The sequence below is a fragment of the Meriones unguiculatus genome, chromosome 6, assembly GCF_030254825.1.
Source record: "Meriones unguiculatus strain TT.TT164.6M chromosome 6, Bangor_MerUng_6.1, whole genome shotgun sequence".
Classification (NCBI taxonomy): Eukaryota; Metazoa; Chordata; class Mammalia; order Rodentia; family Muridae; genus Meriones; species Meriones unguiculatus.
Genome location: NC_083354.1, coordinates 59,989,994 through 60,012,778, shown reverse-complemented (window position 1 = coordinate 60,012,778; position 22,785 = coordinate 59,989,994). Strand labels below are relative to the sequence as shown.

Sequence of the window (22,785 nt, the reverse complement as noted above, 5' to 3'; positions counted from 1 at the left end):
TGCCTCGAGTAGCTTTAACATGAGAAGATGTGCCTAGTTTTATTGCAGCTTGACATGCCATATTTGCTTGATATCCCTGGGAGGCCAGACATTTTTCTGAAGGGAAATGGAGGAGGAGTGTATCTAGGGGAGAGAGGAGGTGTCAGGGGAGGGACTGGGGAGAGGAAAAAGAGGGGAAACTTCTGTCTGTATGTAATACATAAGAAAAGAATGAAAAAAGTAAAATGCAGGTGCCACAGCTCAGGACACAGAGTGCCATTGGGTTTGGTCAAGCCCACACGTGGTCAGTTACCATTCCAGTGTCACACTCAGGGCCACGCTACAACACTTTTCTTCTGACTATAGTTAACCCTTCTGAGAGACAGAGACACTTAATTCATTTTTCAAACGAGGAAACTGAGGCCCTCTGATAGCAAACCTTTTGTTCAGGTGACAGGGGGAATTTGTGGTAAGACTAGAGCTACACATTGGTTTCCAAGTGACTCGGTAGGTGCCCTCCACTTCTCACTATCCCAGGGGCCTCTGCCTCTGGGTGATCATTAAGCCATGGGACCAGCCCTGGGTCAATTCCATATGCCAACTCCTTAAATCTTGCTGCTCTCCAGGAGGCCAGAGTGGCAGAAGGATGAGGCAGTCCCAGCACACCTTCCAGGCAGGGCATCTGCGACAGAGGACATCTTCATCAGAGCAGGGACTTACGCTCCGAACAGTAACCATGCAGGCTCACTTCAGAGACTTGTCCCCAAAAGCACAGCTCTCTTCCGGAAGGGCATCTGCTTTATCAGAAGTCCAACTGCCGGGGCTGGAATGATAGACCAGTGGGTATCGTACTTGTAAGTACTTGTGGAACAAGTGTGAGGACCAGAGTTCCTGAAGTACGGCGACTTCTGTTTAATCCCAGTGTTCAAGAAGCAGAGACAGGAACTCAACCATAGTAAGCTGATTGGCTAGAGTAGCTAGAATCTGCTCAATACAAAAATCAAGAAAGACACCTAGAGTCAACATGGGTCTTCCATGTCCATGTGCACCCTCACTTGCATGAAATACCTGCACACACATTTGACCCCACTCGAAAGTGCATAAATGCATGTGTGCTTGACAAAAAAAAAAAAAAACATAAAAAATAAAATGCAAGTGTTCTTCAACTTTCATAGCTGAAAATACTATAAGTCAAGTGTGCATTTTACTATATATCCAACTTACCAAACATCATAGCTTAGCCCAGCCCACCAAAAAATGTGTTCAAAATACCCACATTAGCCAACAGTTGTGCAAGACCATTTGACATAAAGCCCATCACATCATAAAGGCCGGAACAGCTCATGCCATTTGCCTCGTGCAGTTTGCTTCAGAACGTCAGCTGTTTCCCCTCACTAGCTCTCTGCTAGTGATCCAGCTGCAGATCACTGAAGCCGCTGGCCTGGAAAGAGCTCAAAATTCAAAATTCAGTTATGGTTTCTACTAACTTCGTATTGCCCTCACAGCTTCAGCAAGTCGGAAATCCTAAAAGGAGAGCCCTTTGCACAGTATCTGTCCTTGGAGCACAGTGTCCGTGTTTTTGTATTGTCCAGACCACCTGACTTTGTCTGGTGGCTCTTGGTTTGGTTTGGCTGTGTGTGTGTGTGTGTGTGTGTGTGTGTGTGTGTGTGTTTGGCAGTATTAGGCACTGAACCTAGAGCTTTGTGCATGTTGGGCTATGCTCACTGAGTTATATTCTTAGCCCTGAGGCTGCTGAAATAGAGTTCTGAGAACTAGTCAGACCCCCTAGACCAGTGTTTCTCAACCTTCCTAATGCTGCTTCCCTTTAATACGGTCCCTCATGGTGTTGTGACTGCTCCCCCCCCCAGCCATTAAACTCCTTTTGTTGCTACTTTGTAACTGTAATTTTGCTACTGTTAGGAATTACAGTATCTTTGTTTTCTGATGGTCTTAGGTGGGCGCTGTTAAAGGACCGTTGACCCCCGGGGCCTTTAGACCTGGAGAACCACCGCTTTAGACCTATTTTAAAAGACTTCTAGAATTTGTCCTGCCCAGCCCCCTCCCCGGGCCTGAAAGGCAGAGTCTGACCAAAGAAGTTCAGGAGAAGAAGGTCGTTTTGCCTTCATCAAAATGCCATGGGCTGCTGGGGGATACATCAAAAGGAGGCTGAAGCATGAGAACTACAAGTTCTAGGTCAGCCTGGGCCATATAGGAGATTATAAGATAAAAGGGAGGCGGGGGGAGGGGGGGTAGAATAGCCTCAGAGCCAGCATTAAGAGTGCTACAGCAGGCTCAGACTCCCTATGGGGAAAACTACCCATCTAGTCCTAAGGCCTCAGTTTCCCCATTTGTAAAATAGGAAGTAAAACAAGGCAGGGCGATGATAGAAATAGCCTCCGTGGGGGCCAGGATAGGTGCCAGGCATGGTGTTATGTTATGTTATGTCTGAATCCTCCTTTTTTTTCCATCAAAGGAATCCTAGCAAGGGCTCCTAAGTTCAAAATGTGCTTTCTCTGCTTATTTTATATGCAGACTTTAACTGTATCCATTTTCTTCTTCAGACTTGGAAAATAAAGAAAAGGGCCAAGTCAGAACAGTGTGACAGGATTTTGGACCAACCCAAAATCCTCTTGGGAGTGAGCAGTCAGGACAGCCCTCTTGTTCCTGCATTCCAAGCCCTGGGGAAGGCCAGGGAGCTATGGTTTAAGACACCTCCATGGAGACAGACACCTCCCTGGACAGAAACTGGGGATGGGGCTGTGCTACCTCCCATTTGGCCCGGAGAAGTCATCAGGGCCAGGCTCCTAGCCCTTCTTCCCAAGAAAAGCGCAGAAGTGCTGCGGCCGCAGGGGGCGGAGGAGGAACCACAGCCGCCAGGGCGGAGGCCAGCTTCGCCCCACCTCCTTCCCACAGGCTGGGTTCCCGAGGGCACCCTCCGAACCTGGCAGTGAGAGCAGCGATGTGGGCCGCGCTGCCGCTGCTGTGCGCCGGGGCCTGGCTGCTGAGTGCTGGGGCCACCGCTGAGCTGACCGTGAACGCCATAGGTACGTGGGAGAAAGCGGGGGCACCGGAGGAGGAACGGGGTAGTCTTGCGTGATCTGAGGAACAGGCAGGCAGGTGCCCAGGGTCCCTCTTACCCAGGCCTAGATACAGAAGCCCTCAGGAAAGGACACAAAACTTTTCTGCCCCGCCACGAAGAACGAAGAGCCGCACTTCCCAGCCTGTACTGGCTCTCTCTGTGGACTTGGTCCCCGGGGATCGCCCTGCCTTGGTTGTTTGTAAGACTGTGGCATGCTGGGGGTGACTCCCTACCCCGAGGGACACCCAGCACCCACAGCAGTCTTAACGGTAGTGTGTGTAGTGTGCCGGGAAAAGCTGGCACGAAAAAGCGGCCTTAGCTCTTGGCAAAGTGTGAGAGAAGACTGCCTGGCGAATATTTTAGTTCTGTTCAACGTTGTTCGTTGGTCTCCGTAACAGCTCCTAAAGGCTCGCTTGCGGGACAAAGGCAGCCACAGGTAACTTGCTCTACTGGATGTTTGTTTATGGACAGTGAAGACAGAACTTCAATGACTTTCAAGTGCAGCTGTACATCCACCGCCACAGCCGCCCCTTGCACGGGCCAACCATTTTTAAGTGTAAAGAGCCCTTCAATCAAAGCCCCTGGCTCGAGAGTGGTCTGTGGTTTCCTAGCCCTGCTGTCGGCCCTTAGCTCAGCACATAAAACTGTATTTCCTTTCTGTTAATGATTTTATTGGCTAAATTCATTACACTTAGTGATGGGTTTTATTGTTACGTTTTCATAGATGTATATAAAATTCTGATCATACTTGAGCTTTCAGAGCCAGATATAGACGCCACCTAGCAAGGATCTTCACGTTGCTCTGATGGCATGGATCCCTGGGGAAGGGAGTCCCCTGGGGCAACATAGAGCTATTCCAAATAATCGACATCAACACAGATGGTGTCAGCGAAACCATTCTAGAAACTGGTCTCAGACTCCCTCCCTCCCTTCCTCCCTCCCCTCTAAGGGTTTTGTTAGGGTTATGATCAACAGCACAGATTCCTTACCAGCCCCTACCCTAGTAAAAGATATGTGTCTTCCCTCCCCCAGCCACTATTAACTGCCTAGAAATCCTCAGGGAGGGATGGGACCTGGTGAGCCTCCCCAGCTCAACCTTTTTTTTGGGGGGGGAGGGGGGTTGTTCCTTAGTTTTTACTTCACCAAGTAGCCAAGGATGGTCGTGAACTCCTGATCTTCTTGCCTCTGTTCCCCAGTTATGCCCTAGTCATAAAAGCATCCCTCTAAAAGAGTTAGCTCAGTGGGGAAAGCACTTAGCACACAAGCCTCAGAGCCAGGTTCTTATCCCCCAGAACTATGAAAAAGCTGGCCGGGCATTGCAGCTACCTGTAACTTCAGCACTCAGGAGGCAACGATGGGGCGGGGCGGGGGAGGGGGATGGGGGCAGTGTAAACCAGCTAGCTAGATTACCTAGAATAGCAAGCTCAGGGCTCAGTTAAAGACACCTGCCTCAGCAGAGTGGAGTGTGATAAAGGAAAACATGTGACATCTCTGAGAACGCACAGCGCGCCTATATGCATACACACATACACATGCAAAACAAATCAAAGTAAATTGATGAAACGAATTTCATTTAAGCCACAGTAAGCTTGGGATGGATCTGAGGTCATGTGTGGTTTCGTCCACCAATACTCTGAGGAATTCTGGGGCTTTCTCCCCTCTTGTTGGTTTGGAAACTCCCTCCCTCCCCCGACATACACAAGAGGTGCCGGTCAACCGTGAACTTCTGCCTGCCTCAGAGCCTGATGCTGGGCCGAGGTTTGTCTTCTAGGAGGGAAGGCCTCAGCTGCAGCAGGCCCTTATCCAGGGTTTGGAATCCCCTGCGCACCCACTCAGGACCCGCCTTGAGGAACTATGCTTTTTTCTTCCTAGAGAAACATGGCCCTGGCTGAGCTTCTGGAGCGGTCTGGTTTTCAGGGCCAGATATAAATGCCACATAGCGATGGCCTTCATATTGCTGTGCTGTGCTTGATCCCTAGGGGTCTTCTGGGGCAACATGGAGTCATGCCAGATTATCCCAACATGGATGGTGTCCGTGAATCCAGTCTAGACCCTTTACTTTCGAATTGTCCATTTGTGTTGTGATGTCTGCCTCTAATCTCAGCACTCATAGAACCAAAGCATGAAGATTGGGAGCTCAAGGCTAGCCTGAGCTATACAGCCAGATGCTGTTCTAAACACACATACAAAAGTTATATTTCCACTCAAGTTTCACGGTTTTAGGCCTAACCATGACTTTTCATAGCATAAATAATCAAGGTTTTCATAATAATTATTGCTCAATCTAGAATAATTTTTTTTTTATGTTTAGGAAGCAAAAAATAATTTTAAATTGACATTCTGTTGTTGCAGAGAAGGATGTAGGGTGATTTAACATAAGTGTTCTTCCTAAGACTAAAATTCTGTGAGACAGAAAGATGGGTGTTCAAAATGATGTGTAAAATATCCAGCTCCTTTGTTGTTGCTGTTGGTAGTGGTGTTTTGAGGCAAGGTCTTTTCTGTAGCCCAGGCTCCCCTTGAACTCCCTCAGAACCTCCTTCCTAAGTTTCCCAAGTGCTAGACTTAACAGGCTTGTGCCTCCACAGCCAGCAAGGCATCCAACTCTGTGTGTGTGTGTGGGATGGTATATGCATATGTGTGTTTACTCTCATGTGTGAACACACATGTACAGGTGTGTGTGGAGGCCAAAAGTTACCATCAGGAATCTTCCTTGATTGTCCTTCTAACTTACTCACTGAGGCTGGGTCTGTCAGTCAACTGATTTGGCTAGTGCTGCTAATGCACTAGGGGCATGCCCTGTCTCCGACACCCCAGGCTGGCTGTAAGTTCCCATGTTCCACGGGCTTTTAGTCTGTGGATCCAGACTCCTGCCCTCTCGCTTTCATGGCCAGTGCCTCCACTGCTCAGCCATCTCCCTAGCCACAGTCTTATTTTCAAATGTCAACATTTCATATAAGGGGCCAGTGAGATGGTTCAGAGGTGCTTGCTTCCGGGACTAACACCTCAAGTTCAACTCCCAGAACCCACATGGTGGAAGGCAAGAACGCGCTTCTGAACATTGTCCTCTGGCCGCTACAGTCACACCATGGTATGTTCGGGTACACATACTGCAAAAAATAAAAATTTAAAAATGGAACACACTGGAACTTATCTTTTGCAGCTATTTAAATTTTTAAAATGGAAATTTTAAGTTGCATACAAGGGAGGCTATCACCAGAATCCATGAACAGATGGTTTGCCTGGTTTTGTAGAGTTTTATAGGAGCTACAACCATACCCGTTTCCCTTCCTGTTACCTATGACTCCATTTAAGTTACAAAGATGAGTAACATCAGTAACCGTAAACACTGCTAAGGCTAAAACAGTTGCTGGGCACAGTGGTACACATCTGTAACCCCCAAATCTCAGGAGGATGAGGCATATGTGCCCAAGTTTTCAACTAACTAATCATTAAACATGAATTCCAGTGAATCTTCGTTATTGAACAGAAGCATGTAAATTGCACCCCATGAAACAATAAAATATTCCCAGCACCCCAAAAATTATATTCTTGGGTAGACATTAAAAAAAAAGTCACCCTAGACAGGGATGAGATGACAAACCAAAGTAAGGCTACCACCAAAGTCCAGGTTTATGACCACTGAGTTTTACCAGAATTACTTACTAAAGTGTGGGTGAGGGGTTAGTTACAGGAACAGAAATAGCTCAAAGACAGCTGCACCACCACGAGTCCTCCCCAGCATAGCTGATAGCTCATCGAAGCTTGAAACCTGGATCTTGGCTGATCTCTGCTTTTCCAGGCAGTTGCCACCAAACCTGGTAACATGGCTTGGGTCCTCGGGATCCACTCGGTGGAAGGAAACAACCAACTCCCAGAATCTATCTTCTGACGTGTACACACACAAATCAATAAATATCATTCACAACTTTTAAGTGTACCACTAGTTGGTGGGGGGGAGGGGTTTCTGTGGATAAAGTGCTTGTGGCCCAAGTATGAGAGCACCTGAGTTCTGATCCCTAGCACCCACATAAAGAGTCAGGTGTGTGGGCACACACCTGTAACCCCAGGGCTTGGAAGAAAGAGACAGAAGGATGCCAGGGCTTTCTAGCCAGTCTGTATAGCCTAGTACCTGAGCTCTTGGTTCTTCCAGACACTCTGTCTCAGGAAATAAGGTAGAGAGAGATAGAGGAAGAGGTCCAAAGTCAGCTATGGCCTTTGCATGCGCACACACGGGTGCATGCCTCCCCCATATACCACATACAAATAGCAGTTTCTCAAAACTGCTGTGGCGACAAAGCAGAAAGGGTTTGAGTTCCTTTTTGCACCCAAGCTTCAGCTAACCCACACTAGCCTCCTTGCTGGTATTTTGCAAACCCAAATAAACTACGCGTGGTGGCACATACCTTTAAGCCCAGCACTCTGAGGCAGAGGCAGGCGGATTTCTGAGGTTGAGGTCGGCCAAGACTACATAGTGAGACCCTGTCTCAAATAATAATAAATATAAAAATGAGTTAATTAATAAAATAAAATGCAAATCATCTCTCCAGTACCCTACTTGGCTTTAGACTCAACAACGTCCACCTAATTCTTTTTCTTTTTCTTTTTCTTTTTTTTTTTTTTTTTTTACAGAAAAGTTTCACTTTAAGTCATGGATGAAACAGGTCAGTGGCCAACTTCTTCTTTTTCTCTCGTCACAAAGCTTCCTGTTAGCAAACTAAATTGTATCAGATTTGAGACAAAAGAAAATTTCCAACCTTGCTCTGTCCTGGGTCTTTCCATGCTTCAAACTAGCCAAACTCCAGGAACGATACAGCAAAGTAAATTTCCAGATAGTGTTTCCCCATGATGAGCCTAGCAGAAGCCTTTAGTGCCTTCACTTCATTGCTGTAGTTTGTATTCAGAGTACTTTGCACAGTGGCTGCAGAAACTATTGAGAACACCAGTATATACAGTTTTGAAAATGGTAGGTTCTGCTATGTACTCAGTGTAGCAAGGAGTCATGGTGCCAGAGGCCACCTGCTCTTGGTGGGTCTCCTCACTGGGGTCTCTTGAACTCTTAACTGATGTCCTGACAGTTGCTCCATCTTCGTTTTGGCCACAGGGTGCCTGGAGGTAGAGAATTGCTTTGCAACTTCCTGATAGTGGCAGTAGAGAACAGAAACGGAGTCCCATCTAACTGGAGATCTGTCCTGAGACGGTGGCAGAATGAAAACCTCCATGGGCTGGGGATTCAGCTCACTAGATAGCAAGCTTGCCTAGCATGCATAGAACTCCAGCACCATGTAACCTGGGTATGGCGACATATGCCTGCAATCCCAGCACTATGGAGGAAGGATAGTAATCTTAGATGTTCACGATTGTCTTGCCTACAAACATTTGAAGCCAGCCTACATACTTGGCACTCTGGAGGAGTCTTTCGGGGACGGGGACTCTCTAAAAAGACTCCCTCTGGTAGGCGTCACCTGTTCTCATGACTTGCTGCCGGCGTGTTTTGTTTTAGCACCAGAAGACATACAGCTCAGAGGAGTACAACCACAGACTGCGGATGTTTGCCAACAACTGGAGGAAGATTAATGCCCACAACCAGAGGAACCACACATATAAAAGTACTGGGAAGCCTCCTTTCCCTCCAGGCCTCTAGGAGAAGGAGGGGTGGGAAGAAAGAAGTCAGTGGCACAGGCTGGGGAGAGGGTCCGCTCAGGGCTAATGGTGTGGAGAAGAGGCTCGGACTCTGAGAATGTCTTTCGGGTAATCTCAGATTCGGTATGGGATATACATTTAGACAGTGCTGTGGGGGTCGTGAAGTTTACAAAAGATTCTGGAGAAGCCCTGCCCCGACCCCCACAAAAAACCAGGATCTGCCTGGGTTGCTGCAAGGCCTTGCCTCTCAGACTGCCCTGGGGCCATGAGCAGTCTCTGCCATCACTCAGCTTCCTGGTCAGGGGCACTAGGAACACATCCATCATGATCAGTTGCTGTGGCAGCTCCGCAGAAGGGACTCTGGGAAGCAAGAGTGAAACTGAAAGAGAAACAGATGTTTCATCTTTTTCTGTCCGGTACTAGCGTATGACCTTGGAGCAGGTCTAACCTGGGTTGAAGTGGAACTGACAAGCACAGAACTGGCTGTGTTGCAGAGCACACTGGGATACAGTGCAGGTGGAAGGACACCTGCACAGGCATAGCGGCTCTTTGCCTGGGTGTTTGTCAGCCTCACAGTGGGAATGTAAAAGAGTGGGTGCCTAGGCTGCACCCCAGGTCTGCTGCGTCTGCCAGCAACTCTGGGATGTGTCTGTCTGCCTGGGCATCTCAGAGGCACAGTATCTGTTGACCTTGCTATACTGAATCATATGAAAAATATATTTTTACAGGAGCCAAGTTATAGCGGCTATAAATAGAACATGGGTGGACAAGGGTTCTTGGTTTTTGTTTGTTTGTTTGTTTATTAGCAGTTCACTGTGTTCCTGTGTTCACTGTGTTTATTTGGTTTTGTTTCCCTTCTGTTTTTCAGTGGCGTTGAACCAGTTCTCAGACATGAGCTTTGCTGAAATAAAACAAAAGTTCCTCTGGTCAGAACCTCAGGTTAGTGAGGCTCATTGTAAATAAATCTGTATCTTTTCACTCAAACCTGTGGAATAAACATTAAGCCTGCTGTGTTTCCAGCTAGATTCGGTCCTACTCCAGCCATGCCTAGAGGTGTCCCTGAATCCTTTGAGAGGTCAGGAGGATCCATGTCTCAGCTGTCCCTCAGTCCAGGACTGGCCTTAACAGTATGAACCCGTAATCTAGAAGTAGCAGATAAAATACAGGTGCCAGTTAAAAGTGAATATGAAATAGACTTTTGTTTTTTTTTTACTTCCCGACCACAGTTTCTCCTCTCGCCTCTCCCTTCTCTCCTCCCAACCCCACCACCTCCCCTCTACCCCCACCCCAACCCACTCCTCCTCTGTTCTCTTCAGAAAAGGTCAGGCCTCCCATGGCTATCAAACAGCTATGGCATATCAAGCTGCAGTGAGACTATGGCCTGTATCTTGATATGCACCCAAGGCTAGCCTTAAACTATTGCATCTACTTCTAAAGTGCTTCGTGGATGCCACCACATTCAATTTTTAATTTCTTATTCCCTTTGTGTGTGTGTGTGTGTGTGTGTGTGTGTGTGTGTGTGTGTGTGTGTATGTGTGTATGCACGTGCGTGCATGTACATGCTTGAATATGTGTGGTATATGCATGTGTTTCTCGATGCATATGTGTATGGTATATGAGTCTGTGTTATATGCACATGTGTGGTACATGCATGTGTGTGGTAGATACACATGTGTGAGTGCACTTCCCTACACATGAACATGTACAGGTGAGGAGAGGCCACAGTTTAGCATCCCTATCTTCCTCTAATGCTTTCCACCTTAATTTTTTTAAGATTTTTTTTAAGATTTAGGTGTGCATGAATGTGTGTCTGTGTATATACATTTGGCATTTGTATGTGGGTGTCCGTGGAGGCCAGAAGATGGTGTTGGATACCCTGAAGTTGAAGCTATAGCTGTTAGTCATCTAATGTGGGTACTGGGGACCAAACCTGGGTCCTTTGGAAGAAGAGCAAGTGCCCTTAACTGCTGAATGCTGAGCTATCTCTCCAGTCACTTCCCCATTTTCTTTTTCCAGACAAGGTCTCATTATGTAACCCTGGCTGACCTCAATCTCTCTATATAAACTAGGCTGGCTTTGAACTCACAGAAACCCCTCTGCCTCTGCCTCCTGAGTTTGAGAATTAAAGGCGTGTGCACTGTACCTAGCTTCCACCTTCACCTGAAGCTCATCCATTCACCTGGATCTGCCTGCCTCCCCCACACCAACTCCCACAACCTTAGCACTGGGGCTACACAGTCACACAGCTGTGAGGACTCAGGTTCTCACTTGTGTACAACAAGCACTCTACCCACTGAGCTGTCACCTCAGACCTTTCACCTGCTTTCAATGATTTCATTTTAATTACGTTTTCCTGCAAAATGATGCATTTGGCTGTTCCAGAACTGTTCGGCCACGAAAAGTAACTACCTCCGTGGTACTGGCCCCTACCCCTCCTCCATGGACTGGCGGAAGAAAGGACATTTTGTCTCGGCAGTGAAAAATCAGGTACGCATGGCAGTCCCCACATTTTCCCTCCAAAGTAGACCTCACACTAGGATGGAGAACTCCGAGATCTTTCCTTCTTCTTTTTCCCTTCATCTCTCCAGATCTCTCCTCTGCCAGGCTCTGGATGTCTTGCTTCAAAATTCCCACACTGGTGAGCAGGGCTGTGTCATGAGGGCACATTTATCGACTCCCTCTGTTCTGTGTCCTCTCCAGGGGTCCTGTGGCAGCTGCTGGACTTTCTCCACCACTGGGGCCCTGGAGTCTGCTGTGGCTATTGCCAGTGGGAAAATGCTATCTTTGGTAAGAAGTCAGCCGTAAGCCATCTCCTATAGAGCACCTCTCCCAGTCCTTCGGGCTCATTCTCGGTGTCAGCCAAGAGTTCTGTTTCCTTTGGCTCTCATGTCCCAACCTTGAAAACATTTAGCCCGAGCATCTCAACTAATGTTCTCCCAGAAAGAACGGGAGTGAAGGAAGTGCCCCAAGGGCTCCTTCCCGAGTGGGTGTGGGGAAACATTCCTCAGTTTTCAGCCTGGAATGTTACCAAGAAGAGCTCTGGGCAGTAGATACGGCCTAGGAGACACCTCTTCTAAGAGCTGTGCTCTCTCCCATGGTTATCTTCCTACGGGGAAGAGCTAGGGCCTGTGGGTCTATTCACTAACACCCCAAGGGAAGGGTGACACCTGTGAAGGGACTGTCCCAACTGTGTAGGGAAGAGGGAGAGAAGAGCAAGCTCCATGTGGAGCAGTGTCTCTGGGCCTGCCTCTCTCTTTAGTGTAATACCATGAGATGCATCGTTCTATTGTATGCACCTCTACAGGACAAGTGTTCATTAGGAGGGCCTCTTTGTGCCCTCTGGCCTGCTGTGCAGCCAGGTCATTTTGAGTTCTTCCCAGCATGTGGCAACTGCAGGGTAGACACTGCTCTGAGATATACAAAGATGTCCTGGCCCTTGGGAGAAATTACAGGGTCATCAACACAGAACACCAACTAGGCCACAGATGTGAATGAGCTACTGAGAGCTGACATTTCACACCTGCATGGCCACTGGTCTGTGCTTCTTCCCCTAGGCTGAGCAGCAGCTGGTGGATTGTGCCCAGAACTTCAACAACCATGGCTGCCAAGGGTACGTTCTGGAGTGGGAGAGCCCACCACCCTTTCTCATTCGTTGCTGTCAGATCTAGCAGCTGCTATAGGCATGAAATCCCACCCACCCTCATGGGTAGAGAATCAGAGGGCCTCGCAGCTGGAAGGTGCAGGGCTGAGAATCCAGCCTCATGTCACCCAGCCCTGTGCTCAGAGTGGTCAGCCTCACTAGTCAGCAAAGACCCCGGATAAGTGGCCTAAAGAATCGATGCAGGGAGAAGCGTATCATCCTCCAAACCCCAGAATCACACACGGAGAGCCGATGGGCCTTTAGACAAGCTCCCTGAAGCATAAGCTGCCCCATCTCTTGAGAGTTTTGTGAGTTTGGGAAATATGTCTATGCTGTCTATGCCAGCTTCCCAGCCATCCTCTTAATAAGTCACCAGGAAGTAGCTCACGTTTTCAGAGCAGCAACAGCCCTCCTCTTTTTGTCAGGTGAGCTGATCTCTACGAAAAGTGGTTAAGCAGGTTTCTGGGCATATAATATGCAGAAAAGTCCCTTAGGGTCCTCCAGGGCATATTCTCAGCTTGGACATTCCTGTCAGACCCACTTGCCCTCACTGTTCTGTGGAACATTTTCACATGCTATCTTTGACTCTGGCCGCAGTGATTAGCAGGGTCTCCAGCAGAGAGCTGAGTTCCAGCCTGAGTCCAGGAATTCAGGACCAATTGATGCTACAGCCAGCCAAGGATCCTCCAGAAGGCTCAGTTTCCCCTCACTTTTCATCTCCTTCCTCTGTACAGCTTCATACTGCCTTTGGCAAGAGGCAAAGACTCCACCTGGGCACGGGGGTGTCCCACCATCTTTTGAAGTCTGTTTTCTCTGGTTCATGACATTACTGCCATTTTTCATTCAAGTACCAGTTCTCATCATATTCCCCTGTGAACATAGACATAGGTGACCCAACAGACAGCAGACCATACAGAGCTGACGTGCCTCAGAGTTGGATAAGCCATACATAAGGATGTCATTGGCCAGGTGGTAACATGGGTGATAGAGAGAAGAGCAAAGGCTGGACAGAGTGTGGTCTGCTGAGTGAGTTGGTTTGGTTTGGTTTGTCTTTTTGTTGTTGTTGTTTTGGTGGGAGATAGGAAGATGGGAAAGATTGACCTTTAGAATCTTTAAAGTCTGAATTCAGATTGTGGCCTGGGCACAGTGTCCCGTGGTAGTAGCTACCTCCTGGAGCTGACATGAGAGGCCAGGCAAGGTGTCTGTGGAACATTAGCCATGAGGATGCCTAGCACTGAGGTGACAGTGATTCCTTCAGCCTCCTGAGGGGCTGCCTGCTTCTCCTGAGAGGGGTCCCTCTCCCAGAGGGGCACCAGTGGCTGAGGCCAGGGATACATTGATGACCTCTCACAGACCTCTGCCACTGGGATGTGCCTTGCCAAGACCCCAATGACCCAGGCAAGGGCAAACATCACCAAGCTCCAGCACTGATGGCCACTCTTATCTATGAGGCCAGGCCCAGAAGTGTTTACATATGTGTCCTTCTTGCAGAGGTCTCCCCAGCCAGGCCTTCGAGTACATCCTGTACAACAAGGGCATCATGGGAGAAGACTCCTACCCTTACAAAGGCAAGGTAACTGTGGGCTGACCTCCTTTTCATTTCACCCTCATCCCCCTCCACCCTGCTGCCATTCAAATCTGGGGCCCTCATAGTGTTTGCTTGTACCCTGTGCTCTTTCTACTGACCTCTTGTCACTCCTGCCCTTGAAGCATCATCACCCTCTCCTGAATGCCCCTCTTCAGAACACCCCACCTCAACTCAGCTTGCCCAATTCCTTTTTAATTCCATTGGTCCACCCTGTGTCACCACTCCCATCCAGAGTTTGTCCTCCCTAGGAAACACCTAACTGTCTTCATCTGGGTCTATCTGACCAGTTCAGCTTATATACCTACCTTGGTCAGAGCAGTCTGGAGGCTCCTGGGATCTTCTTGACTCCCACAAGGGCCAGTCTTTCTCATCATTGTGCCCAACAATTCCTAGCTCCCACAAACCAGGTCCCCCAGTTTCTGTCTTGTGACTTAACCTCTGCCTGCTTTTGGTCAGCACGGTTCCCTGGACTGTCCCTCCAACCCTGCTACATAGGTTCCAACTCGGCTTTTCTTTCTCTTCTCTGACCTTGGGCTGCCTTGGGTCTGTCCTTGAGCTCTGACTGAGCACTGTGTGTGTGTGTGTCCCGGTGCAAACAGAACTGTCTCTGAGGAGAAGGATGCTTTAAGCCCCTCTGAAGTGCTGCTGTCTGCAAGGCCCTGGTGCATTCAGGCTGCTTTAAAAAAATGCTGTCAGCATTCACGGGGAGAATGAGACCTCGGCCGAAGGCTAAGCACCTCTAATCTTGTATTCTCTTCCCCATTCTGTCCTAAACAGGATGGTCACTGCAAATTCAACCCCAAAAAAGCTATTGCATTCGTCAAGGACGTTGCCAACATCACACTTGTGAGTACTGGGTCCATCTCTGACTAGGGGATCTGTTCTGACATGGGCCACAAGAGCAGCTCTTTGTGATGGCTCATCATTGATAGAGGAGGAGGCTGGGTTACTTCCAACCTCTGCTCACCATGAAGGCTGTACGTGGAAGACAGGAAAGAGTGAATGGGGATGCCTTGGGTTCTCAAATTCAAGTCTGTATGAGGCTTTGTGCTTGTGGTTCTATTTTCTTGTCTAACATGCAAAGATAATCTCCACCGTCTCTCTAGAGCAGTGGTTCTCAATCTTCCTAATGCTGCAACCCTGTAATACAGCTCCTCTTGTTATGGCGAGCCTCCCAACCATAAAATCCTTTCATTGCCACCCCATAACTGTAATTTTGCTACTGTTATGGATCATAATGTAAATATCTGACACGTGACCTGGGGTGTAAAGGGGTCGAGACCCACAGGTTGAAAACTGGTGCACTAGGGGATGAAACATGCAGGTGAGCATGTGGGAAGATGAGGAGGAGCTTGGACTGGTCAGTCAGGTCAAGCTAGGTGTTGCTGCAGCCATGACCAACCATCCTCCAGTCTGAAAGGCAGAGTGTGTCTCACTCCTGTCACCTGCCTGTGGTTTGAGTGGGGCTGGGTGTATCCTGTGTGGCTGCCTCACTTCAGCACTCAGACTGAGGGAAAGAGAGTGATAAATCATACCCCTAATAAGTTATGTCACACCTCACCTTGCGCACATGGACAAACACATTCAGTTTTCCCAGTGACGCACTAACAGATGCCTACTCACCCCAGCTAAGGCACCAACAACACACCAAGGCAATGACATTGCATCCAAGTCTAGCTTGGTGAACCCATGAGTTTGTTGGGCTTACTTGCAAGGAACCTGAGTAACCTCAGAACAGCTGTTATCACCAAAATGTTTCACCCTAGAGTGGATAACAAATTCCCATAGCATCATGGAGTTAATTAATGAGCATGCCACCTCCCATGTACTCTAGAACCTGCAGAGACCTCATGAAGTCGGGACAGAATTTTACATAGCTTTGACAGGGACTCAGTGGGGAGGAAGTAGCTGGAACCTCAGGTGATGGTCTCATGACCCTCCCTTCCCCCTCCTCTGAGGGAACATCAGCAAGTCAAATCTTGTTGGGTCTAATCAGGGCTACTCTGATGAAGATGGTAAAGGCTGTTATACTTGAAGGACAGCATTCCGTAGCACCCAGTCATACCCTGCTTTTCCAAATGAGTACAATGAACATGCCTGAATGGCCCGAAGATCCTGGTAGTCACAGGCTCAGTCTGGGAGGATGGGAAAGGATGTTGAGAAACCTCTATGGTGTGTGCAGATGTGATGTGCAGGGGATGGGGGCGGGAGCCCATTAAACGATTCAGGTCACAATTACGTAGTTTATGTAATGACAGCAGCCACCATCTAATTGAAGGGCATGCCAAGCTCTCCATAGTAATAACAGTTTGGAGTGATTAGAGGCACATAGAGCCACGTGACAGGCATTATCTGCAAATAACCGAGGACATGAATGTGGTTATTACCTTCATTTGATAGATGAGAAGACTAGGCTCGGAGCAGCTAAATAATGTGCCCAGGAGCTAGAAGGTGGGACTGGATTTGAACTGAGGAATGTCATTCCAGAGCTGAGGTTCACCACCTCAGCAACACAGCCCACATCCTGTAATAGAGATGCTATTGCCTTCTGAAAAGAAACCTGTTCTTTAACACACCCACCAAGACTGGCCCTCTGGGCCACTACAAAATGAATGAGGCACTCAAAAGTTACCTTCTGCCTGGTTCCCAGGAAGAGTTTTGTCAGGAGCACAGGCAGAGCCCAGAGAGCAGGCCAAAACCCTCAGACAGGACAAGGGACAGCTGTGGAAACAGTACCAGCTACCAAGAGTCTGGCCCTTAATGTGATCTCCTGGGCTCCCAAGACCTCTAGCAGTACTTGGAAGGAACCCACTGCCCAAGGGAGGACACGCTGAGTACTATACTCTGTCTCCTCCTGCTCTTTACTCCCCTTTGCTGGGCCCTGGTCTTAACTCACTGAACCTCCAGCCTCATTTCCAGTCCAAAGCATCTCCTTACATGACTCCCTCTCAGTTTTTTCCAACTGAGGCGCTTTAAAACACATGAGTGGGGGAACCACCCACCCTGCCCTGGAGGGAAGCCTTTGAGGTCTACCAGATGCTTCTGGCTGATACTCTCCCCCTGCCTCCAAAAAGCTACGATGACTCCTTTCTGCCTGCCTTCCCACACTAAGGGGCAGGTCCTACTCAGAAGACCCAGAGCCTGGGCTGGACTCGTTTCCACCCCAGTATAGGTCTTCTCTATTTGTGGATCTGTAAGATCTGTGTTCCACCAGTGAAGGTCCCTAGACTGTCTTCCTGGATGTGGAGTGTTGGAGGCAGAAACAAGAGGGACAAACTCATGTCTGCTCCTTCATAGTTCCTGGCCTCAGTGGTCAGGCATGACTGAGAGAATGATGGTGGAGCTGTGTGTGAGTTTGTAAGGGATTCCAATGAGATTCCCAGACAGTTAGAACGTGAGGGCAAAGGCTGAAGCCACAGGGGAGCTACTTCATTTGGGAGGGAGAACAATAATCCAGATACAAACCCTAACAGACTAGAAGTGTAGCTTAATCATGCTGCACTTGCTTAGCATGAACAAGATTTGGCTCTTGGTTTTGATCCCCAGCATAACATAGGCCAGACATAGAGGCATTCATCATATATAGAACACTTGCCTAATATGTTCTCAAGATCCTAAGTTCCATTCCCTTCACTGTTTGGTTTCTGAGACAGTCAATATAACCCAGACACAGTCGTAGCTCTGGCTGTCCTGGAACTCAATATGTAGTAGAACAGGATGGCCTCAAGAGGTCCACCCATCTCTGCCTCCCAAATGCTAGAATTAAAGATATGTGTCACCGCGCCCAGTTTTAAAAAATTTTTAACAGATAAAAGTTTACCCAAGGCAGGCATGGTAGTACCATCCTGAATTCCCAGCACCTGAGAGGTGGAGGCAGGAAGATCAGCCAAAGTCATCCTCAGCTACAAAACAAGTTCAAGGCCATCCTGGACCACCTAAGACTCTATCTCAAAACAGAACAAAAACTCAATCCAAAGTTGCTGGCACTCTGATGAAGAAGGTGAGGTCTGTATCACTGCTCAGTGCCAGGGGCTCTTGTTCCCCATGGTTATCTGCACAGCTCTGGAATTCCAAACCCTGCCTTTTGGCAATAGGCCATAAGCAGGGTAGGGAGGTAGGAGAGGCCACACATATCTGTCACATCTGTCCACAGAATGATGAGGAAGCCATGGTGGAGGCTGTGGCACTGTACAACCCTGTGAGCTTTGCCTTTGAGGTGACTGAAGATTTTATGATGTATAAAAGTGGCGTCTACTCCAGGTAAGCCAGGGTCCTGGGAGTCAGAAGGGAGGAGGGGTAAGACTGCATGGGCCTCCTCAAACCCAGCACAAGGCCTCTGGCTCAGCCTAGAGTCTTAATTAGATTTTATTTGTGAGACTTAATGTATGTTGCTTCTGTTAGTCTTCTTGCAGCTCTGAGTGTCCAGAACCAAGTCTTTAACCCAGCAAAGAAAAAAAGAGGTCACAAAGGATACCACAGGCTCAACCATGGTGGCTAAGTCATGGTTAAGTCAAAATCCTCCATGCATGTCCAGAGCTCTGTGGTCATCTACAGAAGTGCTGAGTCCAGTTGAAAAAGCTAAGGTTTAAAAGAATAGTCAATTATTTGAAGATGGGGTTAGAGATGTAGCTCATTTGATGAGTGCTAGCCTAGCGTGCACTAAGCCCTGGGGTCAGTGCCTAGTGCCACATAAATGGGGTGTGATGGTACACCTATAATTTCAGCACTAAGGAGGAAGATGCAGGAGGAGCAGCAGCTCAGGGTCATTCTCAGCTATAAAGCGAGCTAAGGCTAGTCTTGTCTGCATGAGACTCTGTCTCAAAAGAAAAAAAAAAGGAAAAGGAAAGAGAAAAGGAAAGGAAAGGAAAGGAAAGGAAAAACAAGAAAAGTAGCTATTCTCAAACACCAGAATTCCGTGCTGGACAGTTCACTATCTGGTACTTCTGGAAGACCAGAGACCTTAGCACCCAGGGCCTCATGGACGTTAGGCAGTCAGTCACTCTATTGCTGAGCTGCACCATGACCCCCTTAGCATGTCTAATGTGGGATTTCTTGTGTCCACACCTCCTAGCCTGCCTATTTGAACTCTGAGTTTATCAAGGAGTCTCTGTAGCCACTCCCAGCTCTCCAGGCTCTCTCATGCCCTTTTCTCTAGCTACCACTAGAATGCCCATAGTCTTCGGGACTTTGCCCTCAGCCCTCTATACAGTTGTCAGATACAGCTATAAATCCATAAACAACTACTTAACAAGATCATCCATAGCCCACCAAGACTCTTCCAAGTCTTAGATCCATGCTTAGATCTGAGGAGCCCTGTCAATTCAGCCTGGGTAGCATGGAGACCTCCAATCCTGTGCTCCTCTAGCCACAGGGTTCCTTTAAGGTCTGTGTGTGTCTGTTAACAGACTCACATCCCTGATGCTGCTGAGGGAGAGGCCAGAGCCCCAATAGGCTGCTCACTCTCCTCTCCTACCTATTCCAGCTCATCACCTTCTCCAGATGTTTCCTCATTAGCTTGTTCTTGACATCTGTCTCCCTTACAATAGACACCCTGGCCTCTTCCCCATTTGGACCCAGAGTTCTTCTTTTGAAGTGCTTTTCTGGCCATAAAAATTGGTGTGTATGGGGAGATAAATAGACAGACAGACAGATAGAAAGATAGAATAAATAATCATGTGAGTGTGTCCAGGTGTGCATATGCAAGCATGTGAAGGCTAGAAGTCAACCTAACTATGCAGGTGTACATTCACATGTATGTGCAAGCATGTGGAGGCCAGAGTCAACCTTAGGTGTCTTCCCCAATCACTCTTTTATTTTTTGAAACAAGGTCTCTCACTGGATCTAGTGCTCAATGATTAAGGTGAGCTGGTTGGCTAATGAGCTCCAGAAAACTGTCTAACCCCCAGCAATGAGATTATGAAAGAAAGCTGGCTTTTCACATGAATGCTAGGAATCTAAACTCAGATCCTCAAGACTTGTGTGGCAAACACCTGTACTGACTGAGCCATCTACCAGCCCTATGAGGACTTCGGTGTAAATACCCAAGGCCTCCCCATTACCCAAGGTCTTAGCTTCTCCATGACACCTTGGTAATTTTGCTCCTCTCTTCCTCTGCACTCATCTGCCATCAAACCTCCCTTCTTGTCTCCTCTCATTCTAGCCCAACTCCCTCACCCTAGCCATGAGGGAGGGCTTATAGATTCACGTATACCGCCTGCTCCTCAAAGTTTGGTGTTTAGTTGGTTGGTTTGGTTTTTTGCTTGTTTGAGACAGATTTTGTCTCTGTAGTCGTGGCAGGCCTTGACTTCACAGACATCTGCCTGCCTCTGCCTCCTGTGCCAGGATTACAGACTTCTGCCACCATCCCCTTTTTACCATGTCCATCAAATCAGTATGTGACCGCCGCAGTTTGTCCTGAAGTCATTACATTTCTCAGAGGCTAGATGGCAAGCCTATGTGTTTTTTCACAAGTGCAGGTGGTTTTTAGAAGGAACGCAGAGGCAACAGAGCAGCCGGTTGAATTCCAGCTGGGCACTGTTGCCTATAGAAGTGCAGCAGGAGGCTCCTCTCCTTGCTGGAAGTCAGAAGTGTCCACTGTGGACCATGGCCAGTACCACATTCAGACTGCTGGAGCAGAAGGACTGAGCACTGATGAGACTTAGTCTCTCCCATTATGGCTGAGCTTTAGCTGATTGACAACCAATAAGCTTCCCTCCCTCCAGTAGGAAACATGTCTCTTGTTTGTGACAGTTCTTGCCTTTACTATGCCTTTACTACAAGCCTTTAAAAATTTCATTTTCATTTCCAGTACTTCCTGTCATAAAACCCCAGATAAAGTAAACCACGCAGTCCTGGCTGTTGGCTATGGCGAACAGAATGGATTACTCTACTGGATTGTGAAAAACTCTTGGGGTGCCCACTGGGGGAAAAATGGGTAAGTAGCCTGCAGGTCCCTAGCAGGGAGCACATGCTGTTCCTGGCTAGGGGCACCCCGTGTGAGGCATCTCTACCTTAATGTTAAACATTCTAAGGAGTTGGACAGCAAACCCTAGCCAGGCCAAGGAAAGGGGAGTATGAGCTTGGAATCTTCAAATGACAAGGCCCTGTTAGAAAGACCTCTCATAGGATCCCAGGTCCCAACAAGTCTGCAGGAGCCAGGACATCAATTGGCTTAATGAGGTCCTTAATTGAAGGTTAAAACAGCTAGACCTCAACATCTTGTTGGGACAAAACCAGCTTCTGGAAGGGTCTGAGAAATGAAAGCAATGAATTTGCTAGTGACAGTCTCTCCTTTGAATCAGGATGAACAGACACAGCTGAAAAGAACAGTTTTTATTTTTAGAAAGTCCTAGTGGTGGTCAGGTTATGTGAGGACCTGGACACAGGGAAGAAGGGAGTCTCCATGAATTCTGGGGAGAAGCAGAATATGCCAGGAGCAAAAGAAAGAAATTAATTACGAAGTGAGGACAGTCATTTCCTACTGGTAAAATAAGCCTGTGGCAGCTGTTTTGAGAATACATTCAGAGGGCCTAATCCCTGGAGTTGTCTCGGTTGCACCGGAACATTCTAGGAAGCTTGTGGTACAGATGCCACTAGTCAGTCCTCAATCTCTTCTCTCTGTCCAGGTACTTCCTCATTGAACGTGGGAAGAACATGTGTGGCCTGGCTGCCTGTGCCTCCTACCCCATCCCCCAGGTATAAGCCAAAGCTGCACAGACAACTGGTGGGCAGACAAAGTGAGGAACTGGTCCTCAGTGAAAATCCTGCCCTGAAGAAAACTGTGGGAAAGTCCGCCCAGAGGCCCTCTAATTCCTGCACTGAGTCTAGGCGCCTAAAGACAGTGAGGAAGAAGAACCAGGCCAGCAATAAGCCCACCCAGGTGGCACCATCACGAGCCATGTGCCTTGAATGTGGTTTTTAACTGACTCAAACCGACATGGACCTAGAATCTTCTCTTTCTAGCTCTCTTCCTGTAGAGAGAGCTCAAATGACTGCCTTTTCTATGTTGTGGATTCAATAAATGCACAGTGAACCCCTCCCTGGGCTGGGCCTGGGCCTCTGACATTCCATTCCATCTCCCTGGGTAGACAAGGCATCACTAGCTGGGAGTATGGTAGGTCGGTGGTGCCAGCCCGATGGAGATCCCTGGAGGAAAAGCAGGTTTAGATATTCTGCAGTTTCCAAACCCTGGCTGGGAGGAAGAATGGAGGGAACGGGCCAGGATGTGGCAGAGCCAGGGAAGCCCCAGATCCAGCCGTCTCTATGGGGCCTCTGCTGACTCTCGCTTCCTCAGCAGGCCCTTCTTTACACAGGCTGAATGCTTCTGCCCTCTGCAAACCATCCCTCCTCCATGACGCTGTCCTGCAGGCCTCTTGGCTCCAGGGTCTTGTCTGCAAACAGCTGTAACTTTTCTCTTTGTTTCAGTGGGGAAAAAAAAGTCAATCATGTTATTTAGACCTCCTGAGACCTAAAAACTTGAGAATAATTGGAGAAAAAATGTTCATGACAAAACTTGGCAAATGCAAATGTAGTTTAATCTATTACAAAATTCTAGTAACATAAGACACCACAACTGTAAGTCAAGACACAAAACAAACACCTAGGCAAGGCCTGGTGGTAAAGATCCACAATCTCAGTTACTAGGCTGAGACAGGGGAATTTCAAATTCAAGGCCTCTGGGCAATTTAGTAAGACACTATCTCAAATTTTCTACAAGAGACTAGGGGCCTTGTGAGATGGCTCAGTGAGTAAGAGCACTTGCTTTGAAAGCAAGATGACTTGAATTCAAGTCTTCAGCACCCACATAAAAGCTGGGAGTGGCCATGTGTGCTATAAACCCCGTGTAGGGGGATAGAGAAA

General features: G+C 48.1%; 1 protein-coding gene across 1 annotated transcript; it reads left to right on the top strand.

Moving 5' to 3' along the window:
• Window positions 1–2,867: 2,867 nt before the first annotated feature.
• Ctsh (cathepsin H) lies at window positions 2,868–21,963 on the top strand. Its single transcript, XM_021638709.2, has 12 exons — window positions 2,868–3,023; window positions 7,688–7,719; window positions 8,559–8,664; window positions 9,567–9,637; window positions 11,081–11,185; window positions 11,399–11,485; window positions 12,253–12,308; window positions 13,830–13,911; window positions 14,704–14,772; window positions 18,080–18,186; window positions 20,735–20,860; window positions 21,552–21,963. Exons 1-12 carry the CDS (start codon window positions 2,939–2,941, stop codon window positions 21,625–21,627), a joined length of 1,002 nt encoding a protein of 333 aa, XP_021494384.1. The 5' UTR covers window positions 2,868–2,938; the 3' UTR covers window positions 21,628–21,963.
• The last annotated feature ends 822 nt before the right edge of the window (window positions 21,964–22,785 follow it).

Excerpts from the sequence above, each read along its gene's own strand:
- Ctsh (XM_021638709.2), top strand. The coding sequence starts at position 2,939 with ATGTGGGCCGCGCTGCCGCTGCTGTGCGCCGGGGCCTGGCTGCTGAGT. Across the intron at positions 12,309-13,829 it reads AACAACCATGGCTGCCAAGG|AGGTCTCCCCAGCCAGGCCT; the intron begins GTACGTTCTGGA and ends TCCTTCTTGCAG. Across the intron at positions 20,861-21,551 it reads GCCCACTGGGGGAAAAATGG|GTACTTCCTCATTGAACGTG; the intron begins GTAAGTAGCCTG and ends CTCTCTGTCCAG.